We start from the raw sequence: 13,417 nt of genomic DNA, 5'->3' as shown, positions 1-13,417 counted from the left end.
TTGTGACCCATTTCACAATAATTTGTGCGTAAATGAAAGTTCCTGACCATCTAAACTGCCATTTCTGCAGAATTACCTTAAATAGGTAAACCAGTCATTTTCAAGAGATATACGTCAGATAAACCACAACTTTGTTTTATGAATGTGTTATTGAAAATGTATAAACATGTTAACTACTTTATAAATGAGACCAAATAAATGCATGTAGGCAAAGTGAACAGGCTAAATCATTATTTTCATTTCCTCTTAAAAAGCATTAAACCACAGATATAAATGTTAAATAAAAAGACTATGGAAGTAATTCTGCCACCCTTATAAAATCTCGACCCACCTGTGGCTTCCCCGTCTTTGGGAACAACTGCTCTACCACACTCTCACACGCTCCAGTGTACTGTATCTGCTAGCATTGCTGGTTTGGTGTGTTATGCAACAAGTATGTTTTATTTCTCCCTTATTCAACCTGATCTGATTCGTTCTCAAAGTGGGAAAAGCACATAAAGAAAATCAACAAGGCAGCTTCAGTAACTGATTGGAGCCGTCTTGACTTTTTTTTTTCTTTTTTTTTTTTTTCACACAATAAATGTGACCTAAATAATCTCTCACTCGGGCCCATCACAGAGGCTACATTGTACCACCCAGGTCAGGGATGATGACCTGCAGCCAGTCATGGGAGGAGTCTGTCTGAAAGGCAAAACATAACAATAGTATAGCGGACAGCTTTTTCACTCGGATGATAACCTCCTCTGTCATAGACTGTCAGCGGCTCCCTAGCAACAGACAAGCCAGCAGGGTGAATTCTATCTCTGTCGGAAACCTGTTACATAAAATGACCCAAAAACCTACTTCCACTAAAAGGACAGTTCAACGTGGAAGGTCATTAACCGACAGGTAACGTGTCCTTTAAAAAAAAAACAATTTTGCAGGGGCTCTCTCTTCTAGACCGCCTGCAGCTGTGTTTCAGCCTGAAAATGGACAGTTTAGTACGTTTGTTGATGGCGTCCTGTCCTAGATTCAACAGAAGCCCCGTGATTAACGCCCATCCTTCACAAGCTTGAATACACGCTTACTGATGAGTTGTAACGTGAGATGGCTGCAGCAGCTCACAGCACACAGGCACTCTTTAAACGGCAGGTCTCAAGAAAAACAAATGTCGGTCAGATGGACTTGAAGCTGCCTCTTTAGTTATCAGTCGTAAGTGATTGATTATAAACCGACTGGCCAACAGCACAGTGTCCCTGGCAGATGTGGCTGGCAGGACTATAGCTGTCACAAATGCCCAGTCATGCAGCAAAGCCATAAGCAGTTTTTTTTTTCAGCACAGAGCCAATGAACGGCTCCTCTCCCCGACACCCCTCCTCCTCTTCTAAAACCCAAAATGCATGCCATTCACCCCACCCCCATCAGCCTCCAGCTTTCCATCATTTCCACAAGCCCACCCATGTCAACACAAAACGCAAAGCAGCCCACAAGGCCATGAACACTTGAGACACACAGCTGACCATTAATTCTGACCTATTTATGTCCGACCGTTCACATAAAGCAGCAAAGCGAAGTCCTGCGTACGTCTCCTTTGGGTTTTTTTTTACGCTAATTAGGACGTTCAACAAAAACAGCTTCAAAGTGAGTAGGGACAAGAAGCGGGCCACGTCCTCCGGACCTATTACTTAGGGTAAAGTCGCAGACCACAATTAGAAGCAACAAGTTGCTGAAACGGGGTTATTGAGGTGGAAAAATTGGACACATAAGAGCTGCATTTGTATTTGTTTTAAAAATCGGTTTCCTGCTGAACAAAAGCTAGCTTGTGATGAGATGAGAGCACACAGTTACACATTTAGCATCGCAATAGTGCCACCACGTCCCCTCTTTCAGTCGATGGCAGCCGTATGAGCCCCCTCCAGCCATGTATTAGATTTGCCCGTCACCCCCGTCCACACCACTGTGCACACTTCACATTCTAATTCTAATCAATGTCACTCAGGTCAGACTGTTCAGAGGTCGCCCCCGTTTTATTCACCGCTTCCTTCTCAAGCTATGTAACCATATGTCATTTAACCCATTAGTTCCCAGTGTCTGACTCCTAAAGGAGAGCCTGTCCGTCTAACATGTTCACAGCCAAAAACAACAACCCATGAGACTCTAAACTTAAACAAATATTTAGATATTTTTGGGGGGGAAATGTACTTTTTTTGCTTTGAGGATTGATATGATTCTCATGTCTGTACAATAAATATGAAGCTACAGCCAAATTAGCTCACCTCAGCACAAAGCCTGGAAACAGAAACAGAATAAGGACGAGCCTGACACTACACAGGTAACACAATTTACCTCATGTGTCTGAAATTACTAACTGTCTTTTAGTCTGAGATCTAATGTAAACATCCCAGTAAAATGTCTTGCTGTTAAACCAAACTTCGAAAGGTTTCGGCCATGAAAACATAGTGTAATATGCCATATCTACCTACAATTTGCTGGAATGAGCTAGCAGTAGCCACAAACCGATGTACTGGCTGGAACTTCCAGATATTGTGGCATGGGTACATATGCTGGCCCCACGACACTGAATAGGTTAAACATTTACAGATGATGGAGGTTGGATGTGTGTTTGCCAATAACAAAGAAGACATGCCAGGACAGAAACGCTAAAACTTGTGTTTTAGATCATTTAGACATGATCAGATTTCTCTCACATATCAATATCTGCAAAAATCCAACATCAGTCAGGCTATTGTATTCACCCTGTGGCTACTGGTCATACGAGACCAATTACTGTAGCTGCAAAACCCCTGAGAGTATTTCATTGAGCAATGGTGTATTGCTGTGTGTTTAAGTTTTGTAACAGGAAGAATATATTATTTTCTCTTTCAAAAGTTATGTTTCACAAATATGTTTATGTTTTAGTGGTCTGAACTCAATGGTGAAAACAGTTAAAATTCAAATCCATAATGTTTTATCAATGAATATGTCACTATTAAACTGCCTCTGTCTGGTATGGTGGTGGTGAAACATTAAATATTGTGTGTTTGTCACGGTTGGAGACACTCTCCCTACTCTTATTGAGTCTACTGTTGATAATCTTTTATCATTTCATGAAATAACATATTCATGAGCATGTTACCCTGTCAGTTGACCTTTTCACTGCATACCAAAAACAGTCAACAACTTAACTGCAGTCTGAAAAGAGATTTAGAGATTATGGCATTGAACAGTGACTGCAGAATACACTAAACATCACATGGGATCGCTCGCAGCCTGATGAAATTAACTCTGCCTTTTCATGTTTAGTCTGTGACACCACTTGTGCCAACATGTTTGTGATCCTGAAGGTGCTGTCAGTCAAGTAGTAGGTGTAGATTTACATGGAGTCATATTGACATCCCCATATGGAGCTTTGGTCTGATCCCCCGAGGCTGTGTGTCTTCATGTATTGTTGTTTTTGGCAGTGAGTTAGATATTCGACCTCAGTGAGAGACTCAGTCAAACTTTGTGGAATCACCATGTACACTCCTCAATGTGCAAACAAAAATTTAAATATGACTAACATGTTAAATGAGTCACAGTACACAGGACGGTTTTTAAAAAGACATAAACCTGACATGGTTTAAAGGTCAGACGCTGCTAACGACTCATAGAAAAGTTGTTTTCATTTACATAAAGATATTTTCTTTAAATTTGCTATTCCTGCTGTAGCAGTTCTTAATAATTATCGGTTATGACTATTAAACCAGTGTAATTTGTCCGGCTCGGTACCAAGGAAAGAATTCATTAAACTGCTTACGCTCCGTAGTATTCTCATTATGATTGTGTGAATCCTTTAATCTGATGATTAATTAATCGTAGAAAAGCTTAATGGGGTATTATTATCATGGCAGTGTACTGTTAACATGTGTCAGTTAAATCAAATTAAACGGCTTCATAGCGGAAACACAGCGCAGTGAGTGCTGTGAGCAGTAACGCCACCCTGCATCATGATTTGAGCAAAGTTTAGCCGTTGGACAGTAACAGTCAAAGCAACCAAATGGCATCAGAACGGCAATCCTTAACACCTTGTCAGTGCCGCCCCCCATGGGGCGTATGGGCTGATACAATAACTGCCTCTGTGGCCTCGGCCCAGCCACATCTGCTACTCCGGAGCCCGTGTGTTTGGAGATGTCAAATACTTTCAGGCTGTTGTAAGGTGTGAACTGGACTGGAACAAAAAATCTTGGCAGGGGGCTCAGCAGTTGAACAAGGACAAAACACACAGTCGGTGATGTCCTTATAAAACGTCATCTTTAACTCCCCCAGCTTGTTTAAACGGCTCATCTTTGATGAGGTTAAACAGAGTTCTTAACCCTGCTATTTGAAGAGGAAGGAATGGGAGCTTCACTAAAGAGATCTACCCTTCGCCCGAGTCCAAACATCTGCCGGGAAAGATGAGAGGATAGTTTCTCGCTCTGTCTTTCCTTTCTTTGCTCTGCAGACGAAAGCAAGAAGGCAAGGTTTCCAGCTCTGGTATTTGGCATGGCAACACTGAGGAGGGAGCAGGCGCCTGGATATGTGATTTACTCTGAAGTCTCTGCCTCCTGCCCCTGTCTGTACTGACACTAGTTACCATTGTCTTCTCATCTGAGCCTACTCAGCCATAGCTGCTCTGTGAGCTGCCCGTCTTTTGTTCTAGCTTCTTCCCCCACAAAGCTGAGTGCAATGGCCTGTCGGCCCGCCTGGATTATTCATGAACAGCGGGGACGTGTGGCTGTGTGTTGTTGGAGGGTAAAGGGAGGGATTGGGGGTTTTGGGTGTGTATGGAGGGAGGGGATGGAAGGGTGGGTGGGTGGCGGTGGCTCCCAGTAGAGCCAGTGCATGAGGGATGGCCCTAAATAGTCTTCCTTTAGGAATGCGACGAGCAACTCAGCAGAGAAGAGGGGGATGGATCCCGGCTGGATCAAGTGTATTCGGTCCTCTTTATTTAGGTTTTTGTTTGTGCAAAATTGAGATTAGACATCAAATAACGGACTCTTGAGGCATTGACAGTAGAAAGCATTGAACTGTCAGTGGTGTTTCAGTATCACAAGCAGACATGCAAGTGCAGGGTCTTGGAGAAACACAGGGGTCACATGAATTATTCTTATTCACTGTTCCCAAGCTTTCAACAGAATGATCCACAATTCCACCGTGAATCATTTGTTGAAACAAAACGTGTGGCGTCACCACTTCCAGTCTGAATCACGCTTTCAGTGAGCCGGGATGGATGTGGTGGTTCCTGTGCTTGAGGATCTATTCATTGAGGGGGGTGGGTAGAGACAGGAAAGCAAAAGAAGGGGGTTGGGGACTGACAGGAGTTCGTGTGGGGATATGGGGATGGGCAACTGTCGAGCATCCCCCAAGGTACTGCCTGTTATGCCAAGCAGAATCAGTCTTTTTCCAAGAGGCTGGGGCTAATCTGTCAACCTCAACAAACACTCTCCGTCTCCCCTCCCCCGATACCCCACCCCTCCTTACTGTAGGTGCTTTCCTCTTCATACACAGAGGGATGGAGGGTTTTATTTAAAGCCTATGTTAAGTGTTAGGCCACCATTTCCTCTATTCGCAGTATGTAAACAAAATAAAAAAGACTCAGACTGTGTGTTCTGGAAACGGATTCCCCCATTTAAACCTTGCCTAATTTGCATGAGACGGTGCCAGTGTTTGGAAGTCAGGAAATTCCCTTTAAACATTGGTTATTAGACCACAGATGCACTGACACCAGTAATGTGTTTCTTGTTGATACCGAGCCCGTTTCACTGCAGCAGTCCCACAAACCACTTGGAGCGTTGCACTATACTCCCATTACTGGACTTTTCTCTCCACGCAAGCAAGGCAGTCCGTAATCCTTTTAACAATTTGCAGATTGTGTGTTGGAACGTATGTCCAAACCTGATTAACTTGCAGGGAAACTTGGGAGAAATAGTGGGAAATCTAAAACATGCACAGAGATGCGGTTTGTAAAATCAAGTTGCACGAGGTGAACAATCAATGTGCTCGAGATGTCAATATCAAGTAACGCACGCGTGCAAGAAAGATGGGGATTTTCATGTCTCAGGTGGTTAGCTTACGGCTTATGGAAAATACAGGTAGAATACATTAGAAAACGTTCCCCTGTGATATCAAGGCACACTGCTGTATGTGGTGGATTCTAGAAATCACAATGTTTATGCAGTGTGTATCTTCCACCACTAAACAAAAAAAGAAAGAATCAAGCCAAAGCTTTCTGTCTTTAGGTTATACAATCGCTCTCAGCTGTTGATTTCCAGCTCTTGGGGTTAAGCTTCCTCTCTACTTGGCACAACAACACTGCCCATGCTTACTTGCAATGTTGGCAGCACAACAGGATGTTGTGCTGCTTTTACAAATCTAAGAATAAAATGTTTTGGATAAGACTCCCCGGGGGCCAGTGCCAATACTTAATGAACTATCTCCTTATTGTCCAAGTTGAATTTTTACAATACCAGATGACCAATTGAATGGCTTTGGACAGTAGCATTGTAAAATGTATCAGAGGTAATTTAAATGGTAATTCCCTTATAATTATCTAAATATTTAAGATCTTAATGGTTTCCTGCTTGAACCTTTTTAGATGGCAAAATGAGGCTTAGTTTGCTTAGATTTCGTTGAAAGAAATTAAATTGTGGAATATGTGATTATTATAGCTGCATACTTTTCTGTGAACACAATAATCAAGAAACCTGACGGTGAAGTGTAGTTAACGAGGGCCAAGGGGTCTCCACATAAACTAGACAGTTTTAGTAAATGAGCACACCACGCTGTCATCAATTACACACAGCATAATTAGCATTATATTTAGCAATTCCTCAGACTTCTCCATTTTAGTAATTTTGATTCCTATGCCAATAACCAAATAGCCTGTGGGGTAAATGAAACATTTCCTTGTAAAACAGCATCTCCATTTCCCTTTCCCGTTCAAGGCCTCCCATTGTATTTCAATGGTAACATTTTATGCCTTTTCACATTTAATCTTTCCTGCTGAGTTGCAGGATAAAAGGCCTATTACTTAACAACCAATATAATCGTATTTAAATGAGCATATTCCCACAATCGCTTTTGGAAAAGCAGCCTGTGTTGTTATTTGGAGTTTTTTTTTCTTTTCTCACTGCTATTTCCAGTCTCCCAGTGTGACGGTTGCATTAGGGGTCTTAATGTTTCCTGATTAGCTTGGAATGTAAACAAATAACATAAAACCACAACACTATGTGTGTTTCTAATTCTGGTCTTTTTGTATTATATATTCACATGTTCAGTCACACTGCTCGCCCAGCTGGTGCCACTGATTTCTGCTCTTTTACAGCAGTCTTGTTCCCATAAAATACTACTAAAAACACTGCCACAGTCACCCTGGCATCCTTCGAACTTCTTTTTTGGAAGCAAAAGAACACAATAATGACAGAGGAGCTCAGTTAAGAAAATTCTTCTAACTGAAAGATCTTATGAGGCTCATTCCTGGAATATACTGTACAGTCCAAAGATCCTAAGGCCAACTAGCTCTGCATAAACACAGATGAGCGGGGAACACAGAGACTTTTGCCTCGCTTAACACATCTGGATGAATAGAGCGGCGTGTGCCCTTTCAGAAACACGTGGGACAACTCTCCTTCTCACTGCTATGCCACTGGGAGAGGACGGCTCTCAAACCACATTCCTGTTATTGTTATTCTAATTAGCTTCCAGGAAAAAAAAAAAAGAAAAGGAGGAAAAAAAAAAGAAAAGATGTGTGCATGCACACATACACACTCACACACTGCAAAAAAAAAGCTTATTTGCAGTGCGAGCGGGTGGTGAAGCAAAGCGGCGTGGTGGCGGGGGGTAGAGTCAGAGCAGCCGTGTGTGAGATAGAGGCCCTGATGTCTCCCAAGGACTCAGCCAAGGCATGGGGAGAAATGGCAAAATAATCAAGAGGGTCGGCGGGAGGCAGCCCAGGGGAAGCTGCAGCCTTCACACACAGTCATCACGAGAATATCTTTAAGAGCATGTCTACATTCCCCTCATCCCAACACCGCTGCCTTTATGTGACAGCTGTGCACACAAATACAGACGGGGCCATAAACAAAAACAATTACTCTGGCAACTGCAATTCAATATTTATGAACTGAAGAGGAAATGAAACCGATGTCACACCTGACACAGCACAACATAGAGCGTTCAGAGGTAATGTCCGCGTTTACTGCGACAATGTTCCACCCATAAAGGTTATGTTCGGTGGTACAAAATAAAATTTAACCTCACTTGCCACAACTTCACAGTGTAAAAGGTGAGATACAGTGCTCACTAGCCCATACAGACGTGTGAGAGGAAACATCAAGAAAAAGAAGTAGATTTGCTTTTAAATACCAAGCAATGTAGCAATGGATATCACGTATTTCCTAATCAAAATGCACCCTGCAGCTTGTATCTAATACATGACAACTTACACAGGCTTCATTTCTTACTGAATGGATATAAATCATGCCAACAAGCAGGCGGCGTTGCCAGTACCAAAGGAAAATAAGCACTAGGATGTGAAATTCCTGGCCTTGGGAACCCAAACCAGCTCTGAATATATTCTTTAATCTCTGGTGGTTATTTCAAAGTGATCCAGAAATCTAATTCCTTGTCTACTCACTAATTTCTATATTCTTGCATCACACACTTTCTTTTCTTTCTCTACTCCAGACGCTAGTTATTGATCAAATCCATTCGGTTCACTTTCCTCCAATGTCATCCAGTATTACGTCAGTTTATTCCTCATTTAGATGACTAAAAACAGAGGTTAGCTAGAATCAAAAGCAGAATTTCCTATATGGTAGATTCAGAATCGCCTTGAACAAGTTTCAGAGGCATCGGAGAGCCTGTGTCTTTCATAGCATGATTACAAGCTTGCCAGACAATTTACAATAGTAGGGCTAAATGCCGCAGGGTTAGAGAGAAAGGCAGCCGAAAAAACCCCAGCGTGCTATTTCTCGATAGGAGCCCTGGCCCCTGATACCGCTGAGACCTGGAGTTATGCCAGGACAGTGATTTGAAAAATTCCTCTGGTTTTTGTGGCTCTGGAAATGCCCCTTTTACAGGAAATGTGACATGAGCCAGGACAAAGATCACAGCAGTCGTGGCTTCTGTGACGGAGCTCTACAGCTGGCAACTCAGCGGACACAAAGCTCCTCACTCGCTACACATGACCTCTGGAAGTTCATGCTGCTTTTTTGGGGAAAAAAACGGTGACCTCCAGGGAACGCTCATCCAGCGAATACAAAGTGGCTACATTTGTGATGCTGTAAACCTCCAACCCGGAGACACAGATACTGGTTACCCATTCGGCCTGTTGTATGCCAGACTGCCATGTTCACCAACATCCTCCCCCTACTAACAGCTTAATCTGGCCTCCCCCACCACCAATGGTTGCAGCCACCTCATTAATGCCCAATCGTCCAGCTTGGGGACTATTGTCAGAGGGGGAAGGAGCTCATGCTTGAATTCCGCAAAGCAATTTGAATATGTAATGTGCCGACCGAGATATAATCACCAAATCCCATTCAGTGATTAAAGAACACTTAAATTGCATTCACTTAACATTTCTTCAAAGAAAGACTCGTTTTTTACAGATGTTTCATTACGTGTTTACAGATATTACATATATTTACATATATTATGTTTTCTTTCTGAGATATATTTAGCTTGCTAAAATTCCATCGCTCAAGTATCATTCCCGTATTTCAAATCTTTCATGTCTGCATGGAGACATGAGGGCTCCCTGGGGTTCGCCAACCGCCCTCACCTCCTCCCCCTCCCTGAACAAAGCCTCCCCAGTTGCAAGCCTGACCCAGTAACCTGGCTAGCAGCCTGGGGGTATAGCGTACCCTGTCTTAGGGCTTCCAGGGTCTATGTGAGCACACAGCATACAGCGCAAAGTCACTTTCATCAATGCTATCAGCTCTTGCAGGGATTAGAAGAGCTCCTTTTAGAGAGGGCCGATTGTGTGGTATATGTGCGGTGGCCTAGCGGGCAGAGTCAGGGAGGGTGTAATAGTGGCCCGGCTAATCTGGCCAGACACAGGCATCTTTCTTTACAGGCGCTTCACAGGAATGCCCTCATGCTTTCAGTTCGAAGAATCTTTGTAGATTATGTGCTTCTCCTCTGTTTGCACTATGACATGCAGGCCGGGCTATTTGACGTAATTGTCCTTTCTTAGCCTCAGACTTTGGCCTTCTAGTGCATTCAGCCATATTCTCTACATTGGTCACGTGACCTTTCAGTTTAAAGTAAGAAAGCAGTCTGAAGCAACAAAATCCAACAACTGGAAATGACAGGCGGTGGGTTTTTCGACGTCGAGCTGGATGCACACGAGCGCTTACTGAATGCTTAAGGATCCAATATGATGTGTAGAGGTGCTGTCACAAGTGTGCTCCACAGCAAATGAGAACTAATTAGAGCATTCAATTTCTGAGGCATTAGGGAGAGCATGCAAAACATCTTACCCCCTGGCTCCCCTTGAAGCAAATCGCTGGCTGATTTGATAGTGATGCCTAAAGAGAGAGAGAGAGAGAAAAAGAAGAAACCGGTCACTGATTCAGGATCATGTTTAATCTAATGGACAGCTCATACATTATTAGTGAAACTGTATTGCCATTGTTTCAGCTCGGCTCGGTGGGTTTCTCTAGATAGCAGCAGTCTGGCTTGGTACACTTTCCCCATTAGATCCCAAAACGTCGCCGTAATTGTCATTTCTCATCAGGCTTTGCCGTGATGAATCGCTGCCATGTTTCTATATCATTAAGTCTCCAGTTCAGGGGTTTCTGGCCTTAATCTTCAGAGGAATGTGTGTGATTAATCAATCTATCGCCTACAGAAAACTTGGGGTTGTGTCAGTCAGTTTGCAGAAGGCATCTGTGTGTTTCAGCTGATTTCCCCTCGAAACGATTGAATAAATTAAAGCTACAACATCCCAGAGGAAAGCCAAATGTATTTCAGATGCACCTTTTATACACCATTCATACTGTACTCTCCAAGACTATGGTGTTAAGCTCCGGGAAATAATATTGTTTTCTATCCCCCAACCAATAGAGAAATATTAAAAAATCATAAAAAAAAGAATATGCCTTTGAGGCAACATGATACATAGTTAATAGATGGAGACAATTATCTGTGAAGTACAGCTGTGCCTGTGATTGACAGCGCTCTTAATTTATTATTAATGGTTTGGGGAAATGTCTTCCCTATTGAAGAGTATTGTTGTGATTTTCTTCATCGTCTGATAGCATTTAATATTGAATGGAATAATACATAATAAAACACATGATGTTTGTGACAACACAGCCATAGGGCTAAATCAGATGGTTTATCACAAGCGGAAAATAAAGCAGTTTATTTTTTAGATGATCATTTTAAATATGATAATCATTTATGACTGAGAGCTTAAACAGTTAGCCAAATTAATTGGAACCACTGTCTAATATATATAATATGTCTTTATAAATGTAAGTTATAGATTAGGTAGGCTATTAGCCAATAATAGAATTTCAATATTGGGGTTGTAGACATTATAACTTATTAAAGAGTGAGAAATCCATGTATTCTTAATACATTACCGACATTTATAAATGCATTATTATGAAATTAAAACAATAAACACCAGCCCGAGGGATTTTTTTTAACAACCTGGCAACCCAACAGTTGTTGTTAATAGTAATGAAGCCATTACATACAACAATAAACAATTTATATGCAGGGTGCCTGATTAGAAAATGGCTAATGACTTTGATAATCAATTGATTGTTGAAGTCTTTTTTTTAGCAAAAGGGGTAATATTTCACTGGTTCTGCCTTGTCAAGGAGGAATATCTGCCCATTTTCTAAGTCTTACATCAGAGTCAATTGAACACATTTGGCATTTAATTAAAAATGATTGGGTGAATTATTAATTAATTCCGGGATCAATAGAAAATGAACCGGAAACTGTTTTAATACGCGTATGTGAATATTTGGGCTGTTTGACAAAGGAAGACATTTGAAGGAAATAATGTCAGCTTTGAAATTACTGGCATTTTCCTGTATTTCATAGACAATTACTCAATTACTTGAGACAATATTGGGCAGATCGATAGTTGCTGCCCTAAATAAAGGCTCTACATGCCATCAGAATAGTTTGTTTCAGGTTTAACATGCAGATCCTAAATAAATCGCATCTAATAACATAAAGTCTTTCAGGTTGATGTCCCCGGGACACCGCGGTGTTTTCTCGGCTGGTCTGGGACTTGGAGAAGTTTGGCAGCAACGTCTCCTGCCTGCTTTGGCTGCTTTGGCCTGGAGGAGGCTGTCAGGTCTGTGTGAGCTGCTTCACGGACCAATGAGCTCCGGATCTGGGCGGGCTTCCAGGCGTGTAAAGGGCAAAAAACAATAATACACAAGAGCCCAGCGACAACTTGTCGAGCCTCGCCACCGAGCCCGGTGCGGTCTCGAGTCCCGGATCCAGGACTATTTTTGACTGAGGCTCGGTCACACGCAAGCACACAGAACCTCCAGTCCGCCAGCCACAAACGTGGGACTTAAACGGACTTCTCAAACATCGCTGTGGGAAAGGAGAGCCTAAATGACTAATGGAGCATAACAGCAATAAAACGGGACTCGCAGGAGTCGATTTGTTCCTTAACTCATTCCCCGAGAGGGAAACCAGGAGAAAATAATAATCTCAACATTAATGGCTGACAATCATTGTCCGGACACAATGTAAAAAAACAAACAAGCGAGCTGTTAAAGCTCAGGGCATAAACACAAAGCTGTCATATGTGAACTTTAATACCGTTTGGTTTTGGGGAGATTACGCGTTGGTAAACAAGCAGACGCGCACAATTGGAAATAGCTCGAGCCTCTTTTTCTTTACAAAACATTTTTTTTTACTCGGGGCGCAAAGAGGAATTGAATGAAATCCCTTCATTCAGCCTATTGGATCGCCTGTTATGATCACAATAAATCAAGCTCCTGTAGTATTTATATCCATCCATGACAAACCAACATTTATCAGCCAGCAGCGGTTCTATCGAGGTGATCCGAGCTTTCTGAACATACTTAAACTTTACATTTAATTTCTAACGAACAGGGGGAGAATAAGCTGCGCTTCCCAGTGTGTGTGTGTGTTTTTTTTCATTTTTTTTTTTACAGTTCTCGGAGTTGGGAGGCGATTTAAAAAAAAAAAAAAAATGAAAATAGAGCTGGAAAGAAAAAAGAAAAGTTCAACCCGATGGTGTTTCTTACCTTCAGGTTCTGGTAGGCTTCGAGGGTCCGGATGGCGGTGTCGGTGAGTTTGACCTGATACAGAGTTTGATTCGGGGTGTTTTTGTTGATTTTGCCACAGGAGAGCCCATACCGATGCTCCTGTCTCAGCGCTGCCATTTCTACAACTGAACACTATTGGCGAC

General features: G+C 42.3%; 1 protein-coding gene across 1 annotated transcript in view; it reads right to left on the bottom strand.

The window, feature by feature from the left end:
* LOC311018443 (RNA polymerase II elongation factor ELL) overlaps positions 1 to 13,417 on the bottom strand; it is a 25,246-nt gene extending 11,829 nt beyond the window's left edge. The window contains exons 1-2 of the mRNA XM_084017424.1: positions 13,254 to 13,417; positions 10,482 to 10,529 (exon numbers count right to left, since the gene is read on the bottom strand). Of these exons, the coding sequence (XP_083873550.1) occupies positions 10,482 to 10,529; positions 13,254 to 13,391 (186 nt within the window). The 5' untranslated portion in view covers positions 13,392 to 13,417. The remainder of the gene's footprint in view (positions 1 to 10,481; positions 10,530 to 13,253) is intronic.

This window comes from Eutrigla gurnardus (assembly GCF_963514095.1).
Source record: "Eutrigla gurnardus genome assembly, chromosome: 9".
Classification (NCBI taxonomy): domain Eukaryota; kingdom Metazoa; phylum Chordata; class Actinopteri; order Perciformes; family Triglidae; genus Eutrigla; species Eutrigla gurnardus.
Note: the sequence above shows the minus strand (reverse complement) of the source record. Positions and strands in the feature narration are given on the sequence as shown.